The 23,581-nt window shown below is 36.9% G+C and overlaps 3 protein-coding genes across 4 annotated transcripts in view; 1 reads left to right on the top strand and 2 right to left on the bottom strand.

Annotated features, from left to right (window-relative positions):
• Positions 1 to 2,066, bottom strand: part of LOC135089937 (uncharacterized) — a 25,435-nt gene extending 23,369 nt beyond the window's left edge. Inside the window, exon 1 of one of the 2 annotated variants that reach the window (XM_063986136.1) lies at positions 1,941 to 2,066. Coding sequence is in view for 1 of the 2 variants with exons in the window: in XM_063986130.1 (XP_063842200.1) it covers positions 1,092 to 1,164 (73 nt within the window). In the remaining variant the exon portion in view is untranslated. Of the gene's footprint in view, positions 1 to 1,091; positions 1,305 to 1,940 lie in introns of those variants that run through there. The other variant, XM_063986130.1, reaches the window with a different exon arrangement.
• A 470-nt stretch (positions 2,067 to 2,536) lies between these two features.
• Positions 2,537 to 10,086, top strand: LOC135090031 (DNA-directed RNA polymerase III subunit RPC3-like). The gene is made up of 6 exons (XM_063986264.1): positions 2,537 to 2,820; positions 4,045 to 4,166; positions 5,164 to 5,300; positions 6,239 to 6,404; positions 6,937 to 7,113; positions 7,960 to 10,086. The coding sequence occupies exons 1-6, from the start codon at positions 2,674 to 2,676 to the stop codon at positions 8,810 to 8,812; spliced, it is 1,602 nt and encodes a 533-aa protein (XP_063842334.1). The 5' UTR covers positions 2,537 to 2,673; the 3' UTR covers positions 8,813 to 10,086.
• A 3,239-nt stretch (positions 10,087 to 13,325) lies between these two features.
• On the bottom strand, positions 13,326 to 17,605 carry LOC135090023 (histone chaperone asf1-like). Its single transcript, XM_063986254.1, has 4 exons — positions 17,381 to 17,605; positions 15,108 to 15,223; positions 14,502 to 14,678; positions 13,326 to 13,671 (listed from the first exon to the last, which is right to left on the bottom strand). The coding sequence occupies exons 1-4, from the start codon at positions 17,487 to 17,489 to the stop codon at positions 13,474 to 13,476; spliced, it is 600 nt and encodes a 199-aa protein (XP_063842324.1). The 5' UTR covers positions 17,490 to 17,605; the 3' UTR covers positions 13,326 to 13,473.
• Between the last annotated feature and the right edge of the window lie 5,976 nt (positions 17,606 to 23,581).

Genomic DNA, 23,581 nt, shown 5'->3' with positions numbered 1-23,581 from the left:
CAGCCATCGCAAGTATGTATAGTACAATGACGTGTTCTCAGGAAATTCTGAGCGGACATGACTAATACAATACGCATTGATTTTACGCCACCAGTAGTTCACTTCTTGACCGAGTTACGTGTGTGTGTGTGTGTGTGTGTAAAATGGTTTGTTAGATGTTAATTATACGATGACCTTGATGAGTCCTGATGAGAGAGAGAGAGAGAGAGAGAGAGAGAGAGAGAGAGAGAGAGAGAGAGAGAGAGAGAGAGAGAGAGAGAGAGAGAGAGACGGTTAAGTGAGATTCCTCCTGTTAAAAGCTTTAGCATGAATTCCTGTGATGATAGTTATAATCTCGTGGAAGGCAAGCGTAAACGACCACAACATCTACTACTAATGTTGTTACTGTTGCCGTGTACAACAAGCAGTACTATAGGAGATGCCGCTTCTGTTGATATTAATGATGCTGCTGCTGCTGCATACGATATAACTATCTCTCTCTCTCTCTCTCTCTCTCTCTCTCTCTCTCTCTCTCTCTCTCTCTCTCTCTCTGAGCAAAGAAGCAGGAGAGACACAAGTCATGCCACACGAAGAATGAAACTCCAAAGACCTTTAACTTGAGCGGGAAAACTACGTGAGCCTCGAGTGGTGGAAAGAAAAAGACGCGAAAACTGGTCAACACTTTCTCCAACGCCCTTACCAGAAGAAACCTTTAGTTAACTTGTAAGCTTTCGTTATTTTGCTGTATGGTTATCATGTCTCGTGTGTGTGTGTGTGTGTGTGTGTGTGTGTGTGTGTGTGTGTGTGTGTGTGTGTGTGTGTGTGTGTGTGTCTGTGTGTGTGCCGGGTTTCCCTCTCGTGTTCCCTAATCAATAAGTCAGACAGAGCAGCAGCCGCCGCCACGCCTCTCTCTAACTACGTCTGAGACCCCACGCCCCTTCACTACATGTCACCTGCCTTCTCATCACACACGTTTAGTCTCTATTTTAAAGTCCCCTAAACCTGTTTCTTCCTTTTTTTCACACTCTGTCTGTCTCTGGAAGCCATCCAGCACACCTTACTGGATTGAAAGAGGCAATTGGTCAACACGTGCTGACACAGGATTTACTTACCGGCAAGTGTGGCGTATGCAAAGAGTATCCACAGACATTCCTTCCTTAAGTCAAAAATACGTAATTTGTTCATTGTACACGTGTCAGAAAGATGGAGCAGGCGCGCACGTGCACCTTCTACTTTGTCTGATCTGACACTGGCGTCACTCCTCGCAGTTGGAGAGGGAAGTGTTGCCAGCTTGCCATATGTGCTCCCCGCTGGATGAGCCGCCAAAACCCGCTAGATTGGATTCTGGAATCGCTAGACTTTTAAAACCGGCTTTTGTACAGGAGACGACGAGTGTGTTTTCTTTTAGGTTCCTTGTGTTTGTTACCACAGCTAATCTTCCTCACGCTCACTCTCACTTTCACTCACAGAAAAATTTCAATTACAAAAACAACAATTTTCTTTCTCTCCTCACTTTTTACTCACAGAAAACACACAAAATTACATCAGTATAAACCAAAAAGCCCTTTTATTTCCCCTCTTCATACACCCACACTCTCACACTTCCATACACATTCTCCCTCCTTCCTACACACACACACACACACACACACATGTACAAACCAAACACCCTATCATCTCTCTCTCTCTCTCTCTCTCTCCTCTCTTCTCTCTCTCTCCTCTCTCTCTCTCTCTCTCTCTCTCTCCTCTCTCTCTCTCTCTCTCTCTCTCTCTCTCTCATACTGAAAAAAAAAACTTGCATAATCACAAATCAAACTCTCCCATCGTCTCCCACTCACACACTCGCTTTTTTTTTATTTACACATATCCTCCCTCCCACACAAAAGAACACTCATAACTTAGATAATTAAATCACAAAACCAAATACCCTATATTTTCCTAACTCTCGCTCCCACACTTACCTTCTCTCTCCTCCACTCTCCCTCTAGGTCCAAGGCTAGGTTAAGCTAGGTATTCTGCTGTGGGGGGCCCCATTCTGCTGTTCTGCTGGACGTTGACAACCCACGCCACAACCTGGCTATGCCATAGTACCGTACTCACCGCTGGCTTAAAATAAATAAATAAATAAAATAAAATAAAATAAAATAAAATAAAAATATTCGTATAAAAATTCGGATCCCATGCCCTTGCTACTTAACACACTTATTAAGGATTTTTTTTTTTACTTGAATTAATAATAATACCCATCACTATTTATCTTTATCCGGTTGGAAATTAATATATTTTCAACAGGATGAAGTCTGTGAATAATGCTGTTTAGATTCAGCAAAATATAATGTAAACAATAACAAACCACGAGACCATAAAACACAATGAAATATTCGATAAGATATAAATAATCTTAAAGCAGCCACGAGCATTGACGGACGAATATGTGATATCAGAGAATACAATTATGTATTTATTAAATTATCTAAAATGAATAGTGTGTAATAAAAAAAAAAAACGTTAATAAATTCTCAAAAACAAAAATACATACAAAAGTTATTAGCCCGGCGATCTCTCCCAACCACGCCGATCACAGCTGATCCAAAACAAACGTAAACAGAATCCCCGAAAATATCCCTAAAAAGCCCGAAAAACATCTATTTACAGTCAGGACGGCCTCGCAAGACACTCAGGGAACACGGCAGGATGTCTTATTACCTGCAGAAAGTGTGTGACAAGATCCTGCAGGAGTATTTCGGGGACATAGTGGCCAAAGTAGGGCGGGTCTTATTCCAAAGAGGCAGGAACCCGCTCAGAGTGATCTGTGCCCACGCCAGGGTCACCCCCGCCAAGGTGATTGTATAGGATTGCTTAGGATTAACTAGGATTACTTATTATTTGTTTGGATTACATCTTGTTTGGGTGTTCATTGTTTTCTAGTGAGGCACTTAAATTACCTAGAAATAAAAACCATTATAGACTTATTACATATAGTTACTTAGGGTTATATACAATTACTTGGAATTACAATTTAACTTGGATAATGCTAACAATATGCAAAGTAGATGGACTTCCAAGTTAGTTTCTAAGATGATTATTTAATTAGTTTCTTAAGGCTTGCCCACACCAGGAAACCTTGTTTGGAGACAATGTTTGGAAACAATCTTTCACATGTATCTGTTTCCCATCCAGAATGGGAAATGTATTGTGTGTGTGTGTGTGTGTGTGTGTGTGGTAGTGACAATGGATCATTTAACAGTGTTGCCAGAATGTCAGTAATTTCTGGAGATCTGAAATTTTGATCTTTTGTCAGAATCTAAGAAATTAAGTATTGTAAAATCTGAAATTTTAACCTGTGGGAGTCACCATCCACAAATGTATTTCAAAGTCAATCATGGACATCCAAAGAAAATTGGCGAAACCTGTTCCATCTACTCTCAGATCTGCTAGAACCAAATCACCATTAAAGGCTCCTTTTTCTAAAAGTTATCTCTCTCTCTCTCTCTCTCTCTCTCTCTCTCTCTCTCTCTCTCTCTCTCTCTCTCTCTCTCTCTCTCTCTCTCTCTCCTTGAATTTATTGAAAATGCCAAGTAAAATACAGAGGCTGTTGCAGCAACCTCTACACTCATCGCAGGCAGGATGACAACTAAGGAAATATTGTTTGCAAACTGTTCGGAAATAGTTTAGAAATATTGTTTCCAAACAATGTTTCCTAGTGTGGACAGGCCTTTGGAGTTACATTTTATTTAAAATTATGTATAATTATTGATGTACAAATTAGGCAATTACTTTGAATTACATATGTCTGCTTTATCAATGTATCTTATCAATATCTACCTATTCTTTCCTTATATATTGTAAGGTTCTCTCTCTCTCTCTCTCTCTCTCTCTCTCTCTCTCTCTCTCTCTCTCTCTCTCTCTCTCTCTCTCTCTCTCTCTCTCTCTCTCTCTCTCTCTCTCTCTCTCTCTCTCTCTCTCTCTCTCTCTCTCTCTCTGTCAAAATTATTATCTTGGCCTATCCAATTTTGTTTCACTAACACTATAACCCAACCTCACCTCACCTGGCCTCTCACACAGGTGTCCCAGGCACTGGCAGTGCTAATACAACACAACCTAGTCACCTGGGAGGAGTGGAGGAAAGGAATACCTGCCTATACTCTGCTGCATGACAGAGTGTTGCTGATTCTTAGGTTCCCCAGGTAATGTTAACATTACTAATGATGGTGATAATAGTGATAATGTTGATAATATTAGCATTAAGCTCCTTTCACACAATGCCACCAGTTACCTTAGTGTGAAAGGGTCAGGTGACTGCAAGCAAAAGTAGGTAACTGCATGCCAAAATTGGCAGCAGTTACCTGCCTGTGCCACTATGATGGGGTCGTATGAAAGTCTCCATTGCATATTGTGGGAGGTAACTAGTGGTGGTCACCAGTGGCATCATGTAAGAGGGGCCTTAGTGGCAGCAGTTACTATTTTTTCCTGAATTCAATGGTTTAGGTAATAAAAAAAAAAAAAAAATATATATATATATATATATATATATATATATATATATATATATATATATATATATATATATATATATATATATATATATATATATATATATATGAAAAAAATTAAAATTAAATAATAATAATAATAATAATAATGAAAAATCATCTTTTGATAAATTTCCTTGGTTTTAGAGTCAGAATAAAAAATCTACTTGTTTATAGTAAATGATTGTTATGATAATGATAATAATGATCTATTTATCTATTTATGTGTATACCAGGATAGCAATCCCACACAGGGCAGATCAGACACACATCATTTACACTCTTATCCTTGTCAACCCCCTAGTAGAAAGGAAAAACTATAATAATAACCCCAAAAAAATATCCATTAAAACCCCCTAACTCTCCAAATCTTTCCAGGTATTTCTGTCAAGTTCTTCTCCCTCCCCTTCTTTCTCCCCAAAATTCCTTAAATTCTCTTATCTCCTCAAAACCCTTAGAATTCCCTGTATCTCTCAAAAAAATAAATAAATAAATAAAATAAAACAAAAAATAAATAAAAATTCTTTGCATCTCTCCAAAAAAACCCTTAAGATTTCCTTCATCTCCAAAACTAAATCCCTAAGAAGTTCCCTAACATATCAAGAAGTCATTAAAGATCCCTAACACACCTAAAATCCCCAAATCTACTCAGGTATGTGTATCTTGTGCGGGAGCAGTTTGGGGAGGAGGCAGAGATGGTAGTGGATGTGTTGCTGAAGGAGGGACAAGCCACTGCCTCCCATGTCATTGTCACCTCCTCCCTCAAGCTGATAGAAGCTGCTGAGAATGGTGAGTGTGCTGGTAGTAACAGTAGTAGTAGTTGTTGTAGTAGTAGTAGTAGTAGTAGTAGAAGTAGTAGTAGTAGTAGTAGTAGTAGTAGTAGTAGTAGTAGTAGTAGTATCATCATCACAATTTAATTATAATAAGAGAGAGAGAGAGAGAGAGAGAGAGAGAGAGAGAGAGAGAGAGAGAGAGAGAGAGAGAGAGATAGAGAACAAATCTCCTATTTTGTAGTGAGCATTTAGGTGTGGCCCACATGGGTACTCTCCTGCCCTTTACTCTGCCAGTTCAGTCACAGCACTCATCTTTCTGTTTGATACATTAACTGTTTACTGCTTCAACATAAATCTGAATATATATATATTTCTTTAATAAGGTTGAAAATATCATAAATGTTTAGTTTCTTTAAGGATGGTACCAATGATTTTGATGTTTATACCATGACACTTAACAGAGCTACTTTCTGATGTTGCCAAGGTCATACATACAGTGATGCACCACAGGTCAGGTTGAGGCAGGATATATATATATATATATATATATATATATATATATATATATATATATATATATATATATATATATATATATATATATATATATATATATATATGACTGTACTTCTGTAAAGTAAAGGCCATTAGAGGATGTTGAAGGCAAGGGTATTCTCAGGTCATCCTACACGTGGCACAGGTAGATTTGGCAAAGCAACAGAAAGCCCATTCCACAAGGGAGCCACATATAAATGGTCAGCACAAAATAGATTCACAATAGTACTACTACTTTCACACCACTCGCACCAGCTCAGCTACAACCACCACCACCACATTCCCTACACCACCCACAACATACAACCCACCACCACCCCAACCACTTCAAATATTGTATATCTACCACCATAACAACCCCTCCCAACACAACTATAATTATAACCACTACCCCAACAGCTGCCACCCCAGCCCTGTCTTCAGAGAGCTTTGACCAGCGCCACATATCCCAGCGGAACCAGCTACAGCGGCTGATAGAGGCCCAGTTTGTGCAGCGCTGCCCGACCCCTCAGAATGCTAACCAAGCTGTGCCTGTGCTATCCATCAAGGGGGATCTGCTGTATAGGTGGGTGCAGGTGTATGGGGGCTGCAGGAGGGGTTGGATAAGATGTTTAGGGGAATTTTAAGGTATTTTGAGAGTTATTTATTTATTTATTTTTTATTTATTTTTTTTTTGGGGGGGGGTATTAGATTTTTTTTTTTTAGGTTTTGTTTATTTTTTGTAGATTTTTGTTTTATATTTTTGTAGGGCGTTTATGGGTTTTTGGGGGTTTGTTTGTTTATTTGTTTGGACTGTTTCTTGGTTTGTGTTGTTTTTGTGTGCTGTGTTATTTTCTAGTCTGTTTTTTTGTGTGTGTGGATGAGTTATGTGTTTTTTTCTTTTTCTGTTTGTGTATTTATTTTTTGTTTTTTGTCTTTATTGCCTCTTGTGTATATTCAAGTGAAGTGTGTGTTATAACAATAGTAGTAGCAATAATAATAATGATGATAATAGTAATAATAATAATACCACCACCTGTATTTAAGTGTGTGATACAATAATAGTAGTAGCAATAATATTGATAATAATAATGCTACCACCACCACCACCACCACAGCTTCCCCAATGACCTCCTGGACCTCAAGGCTCTGCAGCAAGACATACAGCTCCGAGCCACCACCACCACCACCACTACCACCACCACTGCTGCCACTGCCACTCAGCCTAAAATCACGCACCCCGACACTAATGTGTTCTGGCGGATAAATTATGACAGGTTCCATATCGAGTTCAGGTAATTGTAATAGTAATGATGGTAATAGTAATAATAATAATGCTTAATAGCATAATAATAATAATAATAATAATAATAACTAATAATTTCCTGTTTTTCTTTTAATTTTCTATTTGATGATAATAATAATGTGTAGTTTTTTTCTTTTCTTAATTTTTTATAATGATGATGTTAGCAATAATCATAATACTGTAGTAATACATTAATAATAATTATAATAATGTCTATTTTTTTCTTTTTCTATTTGATGATATTGTGCAATTATTTTATTTTATTTATTTATTTATTTTTATTTTATTTTTATTTATTCATTCTCTCTCTCCTTAATGTTTTATTTGTTTTTCCTTATTTTTATTTCTCTCTCTCTCTCTCTCTCTCTCTCTCTCTCTCTCTCTCTCTCTCTCTCTCTCTCTCTCTCTCTCTCTCTCTCTCTCTCTCTCTCTTCTTCTTCTTCTTCTTCTTCTTCTTCTTCTTCTTCTTCTTCTTCTTCTTCTTCTTCTTTCCTCCTCCTTTTCTTCCTCTTCGTATCTTTCCCACATTCCTTCCTCCTCCTCCTCTTTTCTCTATTTTTTTCTTTTCCTCCATATTATTTGCTTTTCTCCTCCCTTTCCTATTTTCTATCCTTCCCTCTTTCCTTCTGCTTTTTTTATTTTTCTACTTATTCTCTCTCTTTTCCTCCTCCTCCTATTCCTTTTTTATTCTCCTTGTCTTCATCATCATCAGCCCACAATAAACTCCAAGAATCCCCACAAAGCTCAGCCTAATATCAGCACAACACCCCCCTGACCCCTCAACTACCCCACCCTGCACTCATACCCACACCCTCATCCTTCCTAACTCTTTCAGGGACAGCGAGATTTGCAACAGTATATCACGGAGAGTCGACCCTCTTGCTGGCGAGTGTCTGTCAGCAATGCTCAAAATATCATACTTAAAGAGCGATCCCTGGGCTGTGTCCCTGAACCCTGTGAGTCTAGCAGAGGTCAGGGAGCAGTTGAAGGACCTGAAGCATCTGGACCAGTACCTAAGGATCCTGGAGGAGGAAACTGGGGGATGTGTGCGAAGGATAGGAGATGCAGGAGGGGGGCAGTTTCGTGTTGAACTTGGAGAGGCTTACCGAAATCTGACACACACGCTAATACATCAAATTGTGGAGGAGAGACTTGGTTCGAAAGCAGCTAGAATCTTTCGCCTGATCCACAAGAATGGAATGATGGAGCAAGACCAAGTAGCAGACTTAGCAATGATTAGCAAAAAGGACGCAAACTTAATAACATTCCGGCTCACGCAAGACCACCTAATTCTTATCCATGAGGTTCGGAAAACACTTGCGCCATCCCCAGCTAACAAAATAACGTACCTCTTCCATATAGACATGGAAGCTGTGGTCCGTATGTGCCTAGACTGGACATACAGAACGATATACAACCTAATGGTGCAGAGAGAGATGACACAATCCGACAACGCAAGACTGCTAGACAAACGGATGCGTGTAGATTCAATCGTGGAGAACTTGAGGCAGAGTGGAGGCACAGAAGAGCAGGTTAGGGAGGTGGAGGAGATGATGACCCCAGCAGAGGTACAGCAAGTGGAGAAGGTATCATCGACGCAGGATCGCTTGTTTGACGCTGAAATCGGATTAGATGAAACCATTTTTGTGCTGCAGATGTTCTTGTATTACCAGAGGCAGCATGGGTGATGTGTGCATGTTTGTATGGTAGTAGAGGAAGAGGTGGTGGAAAAATTATGTTTGTGTGTTTGGGAAGAGAGGAAGAAGAGGAGAAAAAAATAGTTTATGTGTGTGACTGAGTGTGTTTTGTTAGTTGTTGAAGGAAGATGTGAAAAAAGAGGAGGAGGAAGAGAAGAAATGTTTGTTGTATGTGTATGTGTTTGGAGGAGGAGGAAGAATGATGTGTGTGTGTGTGTGTTTGGTGGTGGAGGAAGAGGGGAAAAAAAAAGAAGAGAAATGGTGTTTGTGTGATTCTGTGTGTGTATTTGAAAAGGAAAAATTGTGACCGTGTGTGTGTGTGTGTGTGTGTGTGTGTGTGTGTGTGTTTAAGTGGTTTTGTGAAGATATGGAAAGGTTTTTATTGTTATAGTTATTTTAGTATCAGAAAAAAGGAAAGGAAATAATGATAATAATAATAACAAGAACAAGAAAATATGAAAAGTGGAAAAACATGGAAAAGAAGACTGAAAAGAAGAGAAAAAAGAAATATAGATTAGTATTAGCAGTAATAGTAACAGTACCATAGTGGTGTCATCTTAGCATAAATATATAAACAGCACTATAGTGGATCCAAACTAACTTGGTACTCAGGGTGTGCCTGTCCATGCTGTTGCCACCTCAATCCTGAAGGGTGCAGCCTGGGGAATTCACATGTCAGTGACACTGAGACGACAGCAATCCATGGCCTATGTGTGTTGCTAAGTGTACCGGAAGATATACAGCAATGTTGTTCTATCGTCATATCAAAAGCCATTCAAAAAACCATGCAGTCATATATAAAAACTTATAATTTTGGAATAATTAAGGTAAAGGATTACAAAGTTAAAGAGGGAGATCATCATGTGCCTGTTGACTGTGAACATGACAGCAATGTGGGGACAGGAACAGCCAACACCCTAAGTATCAAGTTAGGCTGGATTCACAAGTCTTGATATAAAAAACAAACAAATAAATATATGAGAGGAAGCCACAATATATATATTTACATTTAATCAACTTAACTTTTTCCCAAACTTAAAATTTCAATTAAAACAAACAAAAAACATTCAAGATATTTTTACAAACCAAACTTAGCTTTCATTATTATTATTATTATTATTATTATTATTTTGTAAGTAAAAAGGAATTATCTTAAAATTACAATGTTTATCTTTATCTTTTCTTCAACAATAAGAGAAGGGGAGAAAGAAGAAAAAGACAGAGAGAAATCAAAGTGATAAATAAATAAATACAAACCAAACCAATACACCCCTTTCTCTCTCTTCCTCCACCCCCTCTTCCTTTTCCTCTCTTTTTCCTAACTTAATATCTCTTCCTCAGCCCCTCATCTTCCCACCTTACCTGCTGTGTCGACCACCACCACCTGCTGCCTCCACCTAAACTAACATAACACCATACCTCTCTCTCCTTTACTCTCTTCTCTCCTTATCTTCTTCCTTCTTGTTCCCTCCTCCATCACCTAATCTAATCCCCTATCTTTATCCCTCTCCCCCTCCTCCTAGTCTACTGTAACCTAACCAAACTCCCTCCTCCCCCGCCTCTACCCCACCACCCCACCTGACCTGCCATGTCTACCACTAGCCCCCACCTCTGTGACCACTGCCACTGCTGATGCTGTGTCCCAGGCATGGATGCCAAACTCAAAGGCCATGTCAGCCCACCCTGCACCACCATGGTCGTGTTGAGGGCACACGAACCCATGGCACACATCCTGAGGGGCGGAGGAAGGCATGGAGATGGGGGTAGTAAGCCTACAATGTATAAATGCTTATTGCCACAGTTCTACTCATATCTTATTTAGTTTTTACTCCTTCACAAATGATGAATTTACCATTTAGGAATGTCTTATATTTTACCTGATGATCTTTCAAAATGAAATGTTCAGTATGGTGCTATGAAATTATATTACCCTGTACATACTTTTCTCCTTCAAATTTCTGTTCCTGCATCCCTTCAAAAGATAGGGTGGGTCATAAGAGAAATGGATTCATTCACTAATAACAGCAGTGTCTTGCCAACAATCTGATAAAGGAACAATGCATTCCCTCTTGGCCAGAAAAGTGGCAATTGCTCTAATTTCTGTGTCTTGAACTTAATGAATGTCATAATTCTCACTCTTTGCAAATATCAATTCTTCCCAGATCAAAGAAATAACCTAGAAAACATTTCCATTTCTCACTAGCTCTTTAATCACAAACTCTTGCCACGTCTACCAAAATTCTTCCTTCAAATAGTAAGGTCAGATACTCATTACATGATTACATGAAGTACATTGCCACAAAAGTTACTTCCTTAACAGAATTGCAAGGATTTTTTACTCTTTCTGTTCATACAAAATTTTTTATTTGGGACCACTAGTAAATCCCAGTCCAAGTTTTCTTGCTTTCTGCAACACACAGCCATGTTTACTCATCCCTCTCTGATTTTTTTTCCTGTCCTCCTATTTTCATTTTATCAATCTAAACACAAGGCTGATTTATCACAGATACTGTAGCCGAGACAAACACCCTCAAATAATCCCTATTGTTAAACTGAAATCTATCTCAGTCATTGAACCTTCACAAGAGAAAACATCTTTACCAATTACCAAATCAATCAGATCAGATGCAAATCACCTGTCCACTTCTCTAATGCAAGAGTTAACCAGCATCATTCATCCCTTTCTCTGGTAAACTCTGGAACTTCCTGCCTGCTTCTGTATTTCCTCCTCCCTATGACTATATATATATATATATATATATATATATATATTATATATATATATATATATATATATATATATATATATATATATATATATATATATATATATATATATATATATATATATATATATTAGTTTTGTTGCCCTTGGCCAGTGCCCCTCCTATCTACATACATATATTTTAAACCATTCTTCATTCAGCTTTACCATGTGTAACCATTCTTCATTAAGTTTTACCATGTACAACCATTCTTTACAGTTCCAGACATCCTTCTTATATCTAATACTCTCTATCCATTTAATTTGAAGTCTTCCACTTACCCTTATACTTCCTGTCCAGTTAATTTACCTTCCATCTTCTCCATGTTCAAACCACTCAACACTTCCTGCTGTTTTATCAGTTCCTAATTTCTCACTCTGTACCTCATTCCTTTTATATTCAGTCTCCTCTTCCATAAGCAATATTTCAGCCCCACAATGCAGCCAACACACCTCTTTGCATCAATTCCATACATTCTTTATATCACTCATCTCTATGAAATTCAATCTCTATCTCTCCCATACTCCAAGTTTCATTTGTTTACTATGTTGCCAATACTACACCTTTTCATACTAACTCCAACCTGAAGTTAAACACAGATTATTCCTCCCCACACCTTTTTTATGTTTTATTCATCTTAAATATCATCTCATGCTGTTCCTTCATAATTACCAACACAACCATAAATAGTTGGAAGTTTTCAAGCAAATTACCATTCAAAACTCCATTACATTCAGTTTCCATCTATTGTAACACTTCCAATTTCTCTAGCAGTTATATCTCCTTTAAATCAAGTAAGATAACCAAAACCAAATCATATATGATTTTGAGACTAAAAAACAGCAGGATCTTGAATACACCATTCAACATTTTCCAATGGATAACAATAAACTGCTGCTTTATGATACACAAACATGGAATCCCACACATCTTATATTTTCCTATTATCCAAGAAGACATTTCATTGGCAATTACATATGCACCAAGTAAATAAGTGACTAAGTGACAAAAGGTTGTTAAAGATATATCAAGTGAAAAGTCTAAAGCATGGACAAAAAAAAAAAGTATAACATTGTAAATGGAGATGAAAGTTACCAAAAAAGTTGTTCAGTTGTGGGGACACCAGACATAAGAGGACTAGTTTGACTGCTAGCAATATTCAAGTGCTATCTAGGCTCCCAAAGGTACAATTACACTGAAAGATCCTAGAACCAAAGCAATCTTGTCTTTAGTCATGACAATTGTTTAGGCTTGAGTTAAAAACAAATACAAATGGTGAGAAAAAACATTAAAAAAAATTTGCATTTATTTATAAAGTAAATCAATATACATCAGAATAATTCCATTAGAAAAGACTAGCACACCAACAGCTACAGAAGAAGTAAAACTTAACATTACTACTCCCTGGTGAGGTCCAGAGCACTGTTAGCTCTTAATGCTTAAAAAAAAAAAAAAAAAAAAAAAAAAAAAAAAAAAAAAAAAACTTTCATCTTCAATGATTGTTACTTACATCACTCCCTACATGAAGACAAAAGTGCCTCAACTCCTTCAACTCCTTTGGTTGCCTATAATGAAAACTACCGCTTTTGTCATTTGTGTGTGTTGGAATTACCCAAACAGCTTAAATTCACCAATTAAATGGAAAATGAACACCATCAAAGAGCAATACCATGCACACAATAAAAGAAAATATGATGGTGATATTAGATTAAAACTCCTGAATGTCTCGAGTGCTAAACTGTTTCACAAAGTAAAATAAGAAAATATATTTAAATAATTCACTATATATAAATTTCAAAACAATACAAATATTCACAGGTACCTTACACTATGAAATTTTATCATTCACATTTGCACGAAGAAAATAATTTCATAGGCTGCTGCAGCTCACGCAACTTCCATTGCACATGCACTATTACTGCTCTCTGTCGCTAGAGTCGGCTTCACATCCATAGCATTCTGGGAGGAAGATGTTGCTCCTTCTCCATTTTCTGAAGGAGGAATATTTTCAGAGTCCTTGGCATCATCCCAGTCAATTTTAAATTTGGTAACACGTGGTTGAGTTCCTAGAATGTTTCTTTGTAGCTGAAATATAAAAAAATATTTGTGAAAACATAATACCACTGAATATAAATATAATTTTCCATACATCTTAAATATAAACAGTTAACATAGGCAATAATTACGAGTAACTACCCTGCAAACATGCACACATGCATGATGGTAAAATTGTCACTTTTCTGTTCCTATAAGACCACATGTCAAAGAGCAGAGCTGTAGGCTTTCCACTTTTGTGACAACTTAACACTTTAATACCACACATATCCTTTGCTAAGTGAACAGGTGCTACAGCAGCATAAGAATGCATCTCCACTGGTCAAATACCAGCATCAGACTCCTTTTGCATGCCACCCTTTATACCAAGCCAATAATAATCACTCCCAAAAGTACAAACAAAAGTAAATAAATCTTGCTGTTGAACCACTATGCATAAAGATTCTGGTATGCTGGGCAACAGATCCTTGCTAAGGATCAGTCCACCCTCTACTGAATAATAACAATCATTACAAAAGATATGAAGCAGACTGTAATGCAAAAGACCCTAGGCCAATTCCAGATCTCCATTACACACACACACACACACAAAAAAAAAGAAGAAAAAAAAAATAAATATATACGAGTATATATATATATATATATATATATATATATATATATATATATATATATATATATATATATATATATATATATATATATATATATATATATATATATATATATATATATATGTATAATAAAAAAATAACAAATAAATGAATAAATAAATAAAATAAAATAAATAAATAAATAAATAAATGGAAAACTGTGTAACTGATACACAGATAACCAGAAAGCAGTGTTGAAAAACCAACCTTATCAAACTGAGGTGTGTCTGGAGGATTTTCCTGAAGTTCTGGGTCTGTGTATGAATTGTTGACATAGTACCCAACACGTACAAATTCTTGACCTTTGTAGCCACAAGTGAGGAGAACCACTGTCACTCCTACTGCATCCCCTACTGGGATCTTCGTTTCATCAGGAGGGTCAGCCTACAAGAAGTGGTATCACTTACTGATAAAATATATTAATGAATTACAGCACTGTAGCAGAAAAAAATTAGTTTGGAAAAATTTCATGAGCTTTGAAAAAGGACACTAAAAATTTAGAAGGAATGGAATATGGACTACCACCACTTAAAGGGGGGGGGGTTGTATTCCAATACAAGTTAGATGGAATAAAATATGCAAACCTAGCAATAATCCAATAACTGGTTATACATCTGTGAGTGTCTATAGACCAGGCTGAAGTGGCCCTTGAAGAAGGCTAGCTTAAACCACTTTAGGAAAGATGTTAGTTTCACATCCAAAAGATAGGTATACTCTAACACATAAAAAAAAAAAAAGTTAACTCATTAATGAGTTTACCAAGTATAGTATATTCTGTAACTCCTGCACCTCAAAAGCACTTGCAAAACTTACCTGAAACACAAACATGTGCTTTCCCTCAGGAACAGGTCCAACATACACAGTGTCCAGTGTCTGGTCATAGTTCTCACTCTCTGCACTCCCCACATAGATGATCTTCCACTCCAGGTCTATTATACAAATGAAGCATCAAAGAACTGCATTTAAATATGTCAGTATGCAAATATGGCAATTGCCATATCTTGGATCTCACCACTTAAGACCCAGACTGCCTCAGCATGGTGTCACTAGATGTAAACAAATTCAAGTAATGTGTTATTATTTGTGAGGAATTCATGGGTCAACATAGTACATATTGAATTCCCTGCATTTAAATACCATCCATCCAGTCTTACAATGAAACTCCTCCACCCAATCAATTATAACCGTCCACTAGCATTACTACCGATTCATATAACACAACACTTAAGTATGTACATACATACAACATAAAAATGTGAAAAAATAAATAAACAAACAAACATAAATAAACAAAAAATAAATAAATAAATGAAACAAAATAAACAAGTAATAAAATGTATAAACAAAAACATAACACAAAAATAATAATAATAATAATAATAATAATAATAATAATAATAATAATATAATAATAATAATAATAATAATAATAATAATAATAATAATAATAATAATAATAATAACAACAACAACAACAACAACAACAAAGATGACAATGATGATGATGATGATGATGATGATGATGATGATGATGATGATGATGATGATAATAATAATAATAATAATAATAATAATAATAACAACAATGATGATGATAATAATAATAATAATAATAATAATAATAATAATAATAATAATAATAATAATATAAATATGTAGTAAAGAAATATATAACAATAATAAAAAGAAACTAATCAATATCAGTATGAATGCCACATTTCCCTGAATATAAACAAATAGAGGAGTGGTGGTGAGAGGCTGAGTCCACCAATGGAGCATTAAGCTAAGCATGGTGCCTTGTTAGCCAGGCAACTTCTACTGGTGGCACAGGACACACACATCCTGTTCTACCATTAACAATTGCCCGGCCAAGTCTTCAGCTCAGCACCACCTAAACTCAACATCAAATCCACAGATACATTTTTATGAACCACACATATTTATTACACATCTACTTGAACTAAAAATTATTTTTAAGTTACTTTCTCCTCATGAACCTCTATAACTTATCATGAGCTAGAGATTATCTAGGAAAGTCATTGAGGTTTTACTGTTTAATTCTCTCCCTCTAATTAGGATCTGGTAGTTGTAACATCTGATCAGACTTATTCTTCAAAAGCTTTTCACTGTCATGTGGCATGACAGCTAACCTTATTTTTGGGGTATCCAGGGTTGGTGAAACCCTCCCAGTTAGGGTTGGACTGTTTACTTACCATGCATAGAGAAAGAATCAAAGTAAAATTAAATTTGATGTGGTTTATTTAATTAATCTTAATTACTCAAGTTATTCAAAATATACACTCTTTAATGGTAATGTGTATTCTAAGGCCCCACTCAACAGCAGTAACTATTTCACAGGACCTCCTTGAAAATATCAAGATTTTCCTTGATGCAACAAATATTGGTTAAGAGAGAAAAAGCATAAAAATCAGCATCTTGACAAATTACACCCAGTATCCCAGATTTCAAGATAAACCATGACAGTCATAATATGTCATTGAAAAGAAAGGTCTTCCGTCTCGTCTTGAAAATCTCCAGGCTTACACTGTCTTTGACTAAGTTGGTAATTCATTGTAGGGCCTTGGAACATACCTTCAGTTTTCTCTTCATTTACTTTCAACTGCTTAGGTCTCTCCTTTTACTTTTTATATTCAAACTAAAGTTAAACTAGCGCTCTATAAACAACTGTAAAAGCCAATTGCTGATATGTTAACTAGATGTGACTTCCTGATTTTTATAAAATAAACTGTGCTGTATACGAAGATGAATGGGATTCCAAACTTTAAGACATGACATATTACAACTAAAAAATTGTCAGGGTTGCTCAACATCAACATTTTATTTGAAAGCGATGTGGCAAGGTCCAATATGAAAACATTTTAAGTCAAAGACCTGTCCCTATACTAAAATAACACAAGCCACCACCTACAGCGAATATAGTATGTTTCAAGTTAGTCCACTCGAGTTTCTCCAATTCATGCCTAATATTATAAAACTGAAATAAAGACAATGGTGAATAAAAAGAAAAGTAGCAAAAAAAAAAATCAGATACAATAGTAGACGATAGTTGGGGTTTGTTTACGTACCCTCCTGCAGGTCCTCCACACATTCGAATGTAATTTCAAATTGGAAGGGATTAAAGAAGGGTGAGGGATTGTCCAGCACCACCACGTTCACAATATGCACTTTGGCCATGCTGCACCTGCAACTCGCCTGCCCCCACGCTTACTACAACAGATTATTGCACACACACTTCACCGTGGCGGGGTCCTGTGTGCGGGGAGTGGGAGAGCGAGGGGGAAAATGGCGGGAAACGTCACCTGCACTTCAGCGACTCTCATTGGTCCTGCCGCAGCCTATTGGTCTCGCTGTCGCTGATTGGTTAATGTTGGCGGCAAGTTTTAAATTTTGACACAGAAGGTCAACAGCCCCGCCCCGACTCCCCACCCACCCTTTAGAATGTACTTGCAATCCGAGACCGTTTCCCAAGGACGATTTATGATGAATGCCATAGTGTACAGATAATACACCTATTTGGCATGGCTAAACATACGCTTCTCTCTCTCTCTCTCTCTCTCTCTCTCTCTCTCTCTCTCTCTCTCTCTCTCTCTCTCTCTCTCTCTCTCTCTCTCGAGTAGTTCAACCAAAGGGTCAATAAAGGTTGATATGAAACGTAGCGTGTAATTAAATCATGAGAACTTCGTTAAAACGAAATTTAAGGCACCGACAGTTTCTCATTTTGGTACTAGCTTTGTATTTACTACGTAAGTGACTTCTCTTGCACCTTGCTATAAACTGAATCAGCAGTGTGTGACAACGGTTATAGGCAACGAGAAATTGTACAGTAATCCTCATGAATATTAATTTTAAACTGATTAACTTCATTCACCATGACATTTTCAACAAAAATTATGAAAAACTTACTCATATATCATAATCTAATATGATAAAATTCTACTTGTATGCTCGATGTAACGTCACTTCCAAGGATCCTATTATACGTTCCTTGGTCACTGCTGTCAATGGTTCGTGTTCTGCTTCGTGCATCAAGCACGGACATGACGGAACCACACATCACATAGCAACCTTTCCACCGTTTAATAACATGAGGCATACGTAGAATCCAAAAGAGTTACACTACTAGTCTGCCACCATGGGGGAATTAATGACGTCTGATAGAGACGTATGCAATCACCGCCGTGGGACACTGAAGGGTTGGGGGGAAGGGGACTCCCGTGGTCACATTACTGATTCGATACTGCACAAAATAAGAAAAGCCACGCACTTCGGTTCCCTTTATAGTGTCTAGTTATACTATTCATACTGGACTAGTTTATCACATTCATACTTCATTGCAGTAGCTTGCCGTTGTACTTAGAAATACTCTCTCTCTCTCTCTCTCTCTCTCTCTCTCTCTCTCTCTCTCTCTCTCTCTCTCTCTCTCTCTTTACTACTTCAGTACGTCATTTGATCCACTGCTGCGGATCACTGATGCCGTCACATGGTAGGCTACTTGCTGCGCTCCATTCCTGCATACAGTTCAAAGCACGCTCTACAGGAGTCGATCCCCGTAGAATTTAACATGTATATTATCAAAATATTTGGCACAATTTCTCAATATATATATATATATATATATATATATATATATATATATATATATATATATATATATATATATATATATATATATATATATATATATATATATATATATATATATATATATATATATTCTGTTCAGGCATTACCATTATCTCTGTTCTTTTACAGTAGTTTCTGAAAAGATTTGACTTGATTTCGAGCTCCCGGACGTTGTCTATCTCTAAAATGTATCCTTTATCATGAAAACGATCATAAATATATAAATATAAAGGTTTATTTGATTTTTACTTTAGATCTGAGCAGATTACCACTGCTTGTTTATGAAAATTTTAAAAGAATGGATGACGATTCTGGAAACGGCTTTGCGATACCTGCATGAGGATCCAACGGATTACAGCTTTTATTTATTTATTCGAAGAGAGAGAGAGAGAGAGAGAGAGAGAGAGAGAGAGAGAGAGAGAGAGAGAGAGAGAGAGAGAGAGAGAGAGAGAGAGAGAGAGAGAGAGAATACAACCTCAATTAAGTACTATGCAGGCAGATTCAAAGATTACAAGCCATTACGATTTTTTGTGATTTACATAGAAAAGTGCACTTAACATAATACTACACTGCTCTTTAAAATGTCATTTAAATACATTAAATTACATCTTCATTTTCCATATTATGCTTCTCACATACATCTTTTCTAAACTCATTCTACAAGTCCTCACAATCCTTGTGGATTTTTATATTCTTAAAATTTTACCTCGTCTGCAAATACTTAAGTAATCAATATTATTCCATGAGATATGACAGTTGATTACATATCTGCATTCAGGAAACATCAGTAGCACCAACTCAAATCCATGTGGTACTTTATCTGTTACTCATCTCCATTGAGCTTTCATCTCGAACTACTTTTTTTTTTTACTATAAGAATAAGAAGCTTCATGTACCTACCATAAGATCCAAGATGGGGGTTTACCTTTGCGATAGGATCACACTTTCTCTCCAGTAATTTTTAGACAAAAAATAAATTAGCTTACACAATAATACACCACTGAGTAAATAACTAAAGCAATTTCTGTGATCCATACACATCAGCACTAAATTGAAGGAAGGAAATAGAGAAAGAAAACAGCTTAGTCATACTCATTAAGCTTTTATGGTAATTAAAATAGTTGGAACCTCTTTAAAAATCTGTACATAGACTATATACATGCATACTTTACAGACAGAAGAATATGTAATAAGTTACTTTTATGGAAACATAAATGCACAAGGACTGTATGTTTGTCCTCCTTAGATTCACATGGAAGCACAAAATCACCTCACATTAAATTCTAACCTGACTGGACATGGTACCTTGCCTAAAGGTTCTAACTTGGCATTGAATCAAACCTCCATCATATATACTGTGTTACTACCAATGAAGGGAGAGTTCTACCCATTATTTGGAAAAAGGAATGGGAATATATGGGCATGTTTGAGTATGACTGAGGGGATGAAATGCAGATCATCAGAATTCTTGTGCATGAGCTGAAACCTTACGTGGCACTGACTCTGTTGCCAGGTCTCCCTGCATACATATTATTCATTGCATACATATTATTCATATGTGTCTATCACACAGACCACATCAATGACAAGTAAAATGCAATCTCTACTCAAGAATATTGTCAATGGTGTCAAAATAGAAATAATTAAGTGCCATGAAGACATAGATTCAACTGTTTTGCAGCTGTCCAGTGTCCTAAGATTGTTGTATAACTAAAAGTAGCATACTGGAGATAAAACATTTCAAGCTTTGAGAGGCAAAATTAACAATGTCTCGTGAAATCTGATCTGAATACAGACAAGTTCTATTGGGTATTGCTATTTGGATTTACAATGATGTCATAAAACTTATGAAGGGGAAGGTTCAACCTCTGAACATGAGACAGTTGCTGGTCTCTTCGGCAGCAAGCCAAGAGGCATGAGAAGTCAAACTGATAGCATTGCTCATGAACTTGAGTCACCACTGGAGTCCCTCATCTGCTGCTGATGGAAACTACTCAGCTTATTACACATTGGCCATGTTTGGAACAGACCCTAAGCTAATCACTCAAGTTTTCAGACAGATGTTAACCTTTATCATTGCTGGTTCACTAAATACCCTGTTGGTAAGAAAAGACATGTGTCACTGGTCTAAGGGCATGGAAATTCACTATAATTTGATTCACTTGGAGCAATGAACAGGAAACATGCAAGTGCATGAATCAGGAATGGCAGACACACTGACTCCCATCATTCAGGCAACCCTGCTGCTCCAGGCCTGCAAGACTGATGATGATGCACAGTTCCCTCCACTTCCATGTTCATTATTTAGTGATGCCAATGAGTGAATTGCCTGCTGTGAACCACCCCACCTGATTCAACTTGTATCCAACACACATCCCAGGCAGTATGAGTAAGCAGGAGGGTGATGGACTGATTGGCAGGATCGGTTTCAGATATGAGTCAAAGTAGGAGGTAAACAGCAGGAGATTCACACATTGGCAATGCTAAGAGATGAATGTGGAAGTGAAGGCAACCATACATTCTATAAGTGACATGTGTGACAAGCAACATATCTGTGTCCCTTGAACAAGGAATGATTTTCTCAACAATTATAAGTTTATAAACCATCGAGTGAAAATATATACTACTCTAATGGTCTTATCTCTCTCGTACATACCAGATATTTATACACAATATCACTAATAGCAGATATACATTTATTATCATGTACCATGTGCCATTTCTGTCTTTCTTTGAGGAATGTACAAAGTCCATAATTAAGTGATGTAGGTACCATTATGTGAGCTGGACAACCTTCACCCTATGACATAGATTAAAACTTTCTCGCTGAGGATAAAAACACATTTCATTAAATAAGCTTCACTAAATGTGGACATTACATACAGCAACAAAAATGTATCAACATGAGTTCATAAATGCATGAGGAATGATTAAAAGCAAAGACTGGCATGGTCTGAAGAATGCAGTGGCACAAGAACATTACTAAGATCCTTATACCAGTATTATACAAAGAATACTTTTATACAGACTATAATGCTAGATTTACTACATACTCCAGTGATGTAGCTGTCTTCAGCTGAGGCAAAAACTGAAAAATGTGTGTGTGTGTGTGTGTGTGTGTGTGATGCAACATACAATATATACAGCACAGGAATTGATAAGAAGTGATAAGATGCTCAGTCACATCATGCCTCACAAATTAACCCACTACAAGTACATACAGTAGATGTGATTGTACAATAAGGACACAGCTGCTGCATATAAATTTCTAGCTTCCACTGCCAGTGGTCAGCTTTTAGGTAGAAGTTATTTGGTTTTGTGCCATGAACTAAGACTTGTACGCATTTTATGGAATCCCCAAGCTACATCCTTACATGCCCTAACCGTGGTAACCCATACTGATGCAAGACCTGACACAAAGAAAACCCTAGAAGCCTGATATTTGCTATAATAATAATAAAAAAAAAAAGTACATGATGATTTCAAGCCAAACTGCTGTTTAAGGGATATTAGAAAAGTGAAATCACTACTATTGTAGTTTGACAGTATAATGGTTAGCATACCTGGTCCAAAGGTAAGAGATAAAAAGATTGAAGGTTTGATCAAGCAGACATTTTATCTTTATATCGATTCATATTGTAACTCATGTTCATCTACCACATAATAGGTATGAGCTGGAAGCAAAGGAGTTATAACTTCACAACCCTTCAAGAGAATGGCACCATCCTAATCTAGTGGAATCTGACAATCTTGTATATGGAATGGTTGGGACCATGTGTGTGTGTGTGTGTGTGTGTGTGTGTGTGTGTGTGTGTGTGTGTGTGTGTGTGTGTGTGTGTGTGTGTGTGTGTGTGTGTGTGTGTGTGTGTGTGTGTGTGTGTGTGTGTGTGTTCTGTGAGTAGACCACAAAACTTGCATCTCTGTGTGTATGAGATGTGGTAGGTAACATTGCAAAAGAAATCAGAAATGGTCAACACTACACCACAAAAAAGGTGGTAATCAGACATGACAGAAGTGTTATGGCACAAATACTATTTCCATCTACCCAGGCTGAGATCATCCTTAAAAGGGGATAGCTGAAAGAAGACATCATGCCTTGTCCTATGTGGGAATAAAATACAAAGGAAGAGATCCCCAGTAGCCTTGCTCTGTCCCTTTTAGTTACCTTTTATGACATAAGGTACACAATGACTGTATTTTTCCAACCCAGCTGATGAGTGGATAACCAGTCTGTGTCACCATACCACTGCATTAAATGAATCATCACTGATGTGGTGTTAAGTGGGCATGTATCTACAAGAATGATGATAAGAGATTGGTTGGGTATGAAAAGTTCAAGTGAAAGTGGTTCTAGTATGAGTCTACCTTGAAATCAGTTTACCATGTTTTCACATGACAATTGAACATGGACTTGTATGGAATGGTATCATTAACTGATCTTAGAATAATATAGTACATATGCATATTGACTGTACACACACAAAGATACATGCAATAAATCTAAAGTGTGTGTGTGTGTGTGTATGAGAGAGAGAGAGAGAGAGAGAGAGAGAGAGAGAGAGAGAGAGAGAGAGAGAGAGAGAGAGAGAGAGAGAGAGAGAGAGAGAGAGAGAGAGAGAGAGAGAGAGAGAGAGAGAGAGAGA

This window comes from Scylla paramamosain, chromosome 3 (assembly GCF_035594125.1).
Source record: "Scylla paramamosain isolate STU-SP2022 chromosome 3, ASM3559412v1, whole genome shotgun sequence".
NCBI lineage: Eukaryota > Metazoa > Arthropoda > Malacostraca > Decapoda > Portunidae > Scylla > Scylla paramamosain.
The sequence above is the reverse complement of the archived record's forward strand: the minus strand, read 5'-3'. Positions and strand labels throughout refer to the sequence as shown.

Bases quoted from the DNA above. Each gene is read 5' to 3' on its own strand.
- LOC135090031 (XM_063986264.1), top strand. From the start codon at position 2,674: ATGTCTTATTACCTGCAGAAAGTGTGTGACAAGATCCTGCAGGAGTAT. The intron at 2,821-4,044 runs GTGATTGTATAG...CCTCTCACACAG, and splicing joins CCAGGGTCACCCCCGCCAAG to GTGTCCCAGGCACTGGCAGT. The intron at 4,167-5,163 runs GTAATGTTAACA...AAATCTACTCAG, and splicing joins CTGATTCTTAGGTTCCCCAG to GTATGTGTATCTTGTGCGGG.
- LOC135090023 (XM_063986254.1), bottom strand. From the start codon at position 17,489: ATGGCCAAAGTGCATATTGTGAACGTGGTGGTGCTGGACAATCCCTCA. The intron at 15,224-17,380 runs GTACGTAAACAA...TTTGTATAATAG, and splicing joins TGTGGAGGACCTGCAGGAGG to ACCTGGAGTGGAAGATCATC. The intron at 14,679-15,107 runs GTAAGTTTTGCA...CACTTCTTGTAG, and splicing joins AGCACATGTTTGTGTTTCAG to GCTGACCCTCCTGATGAAAC.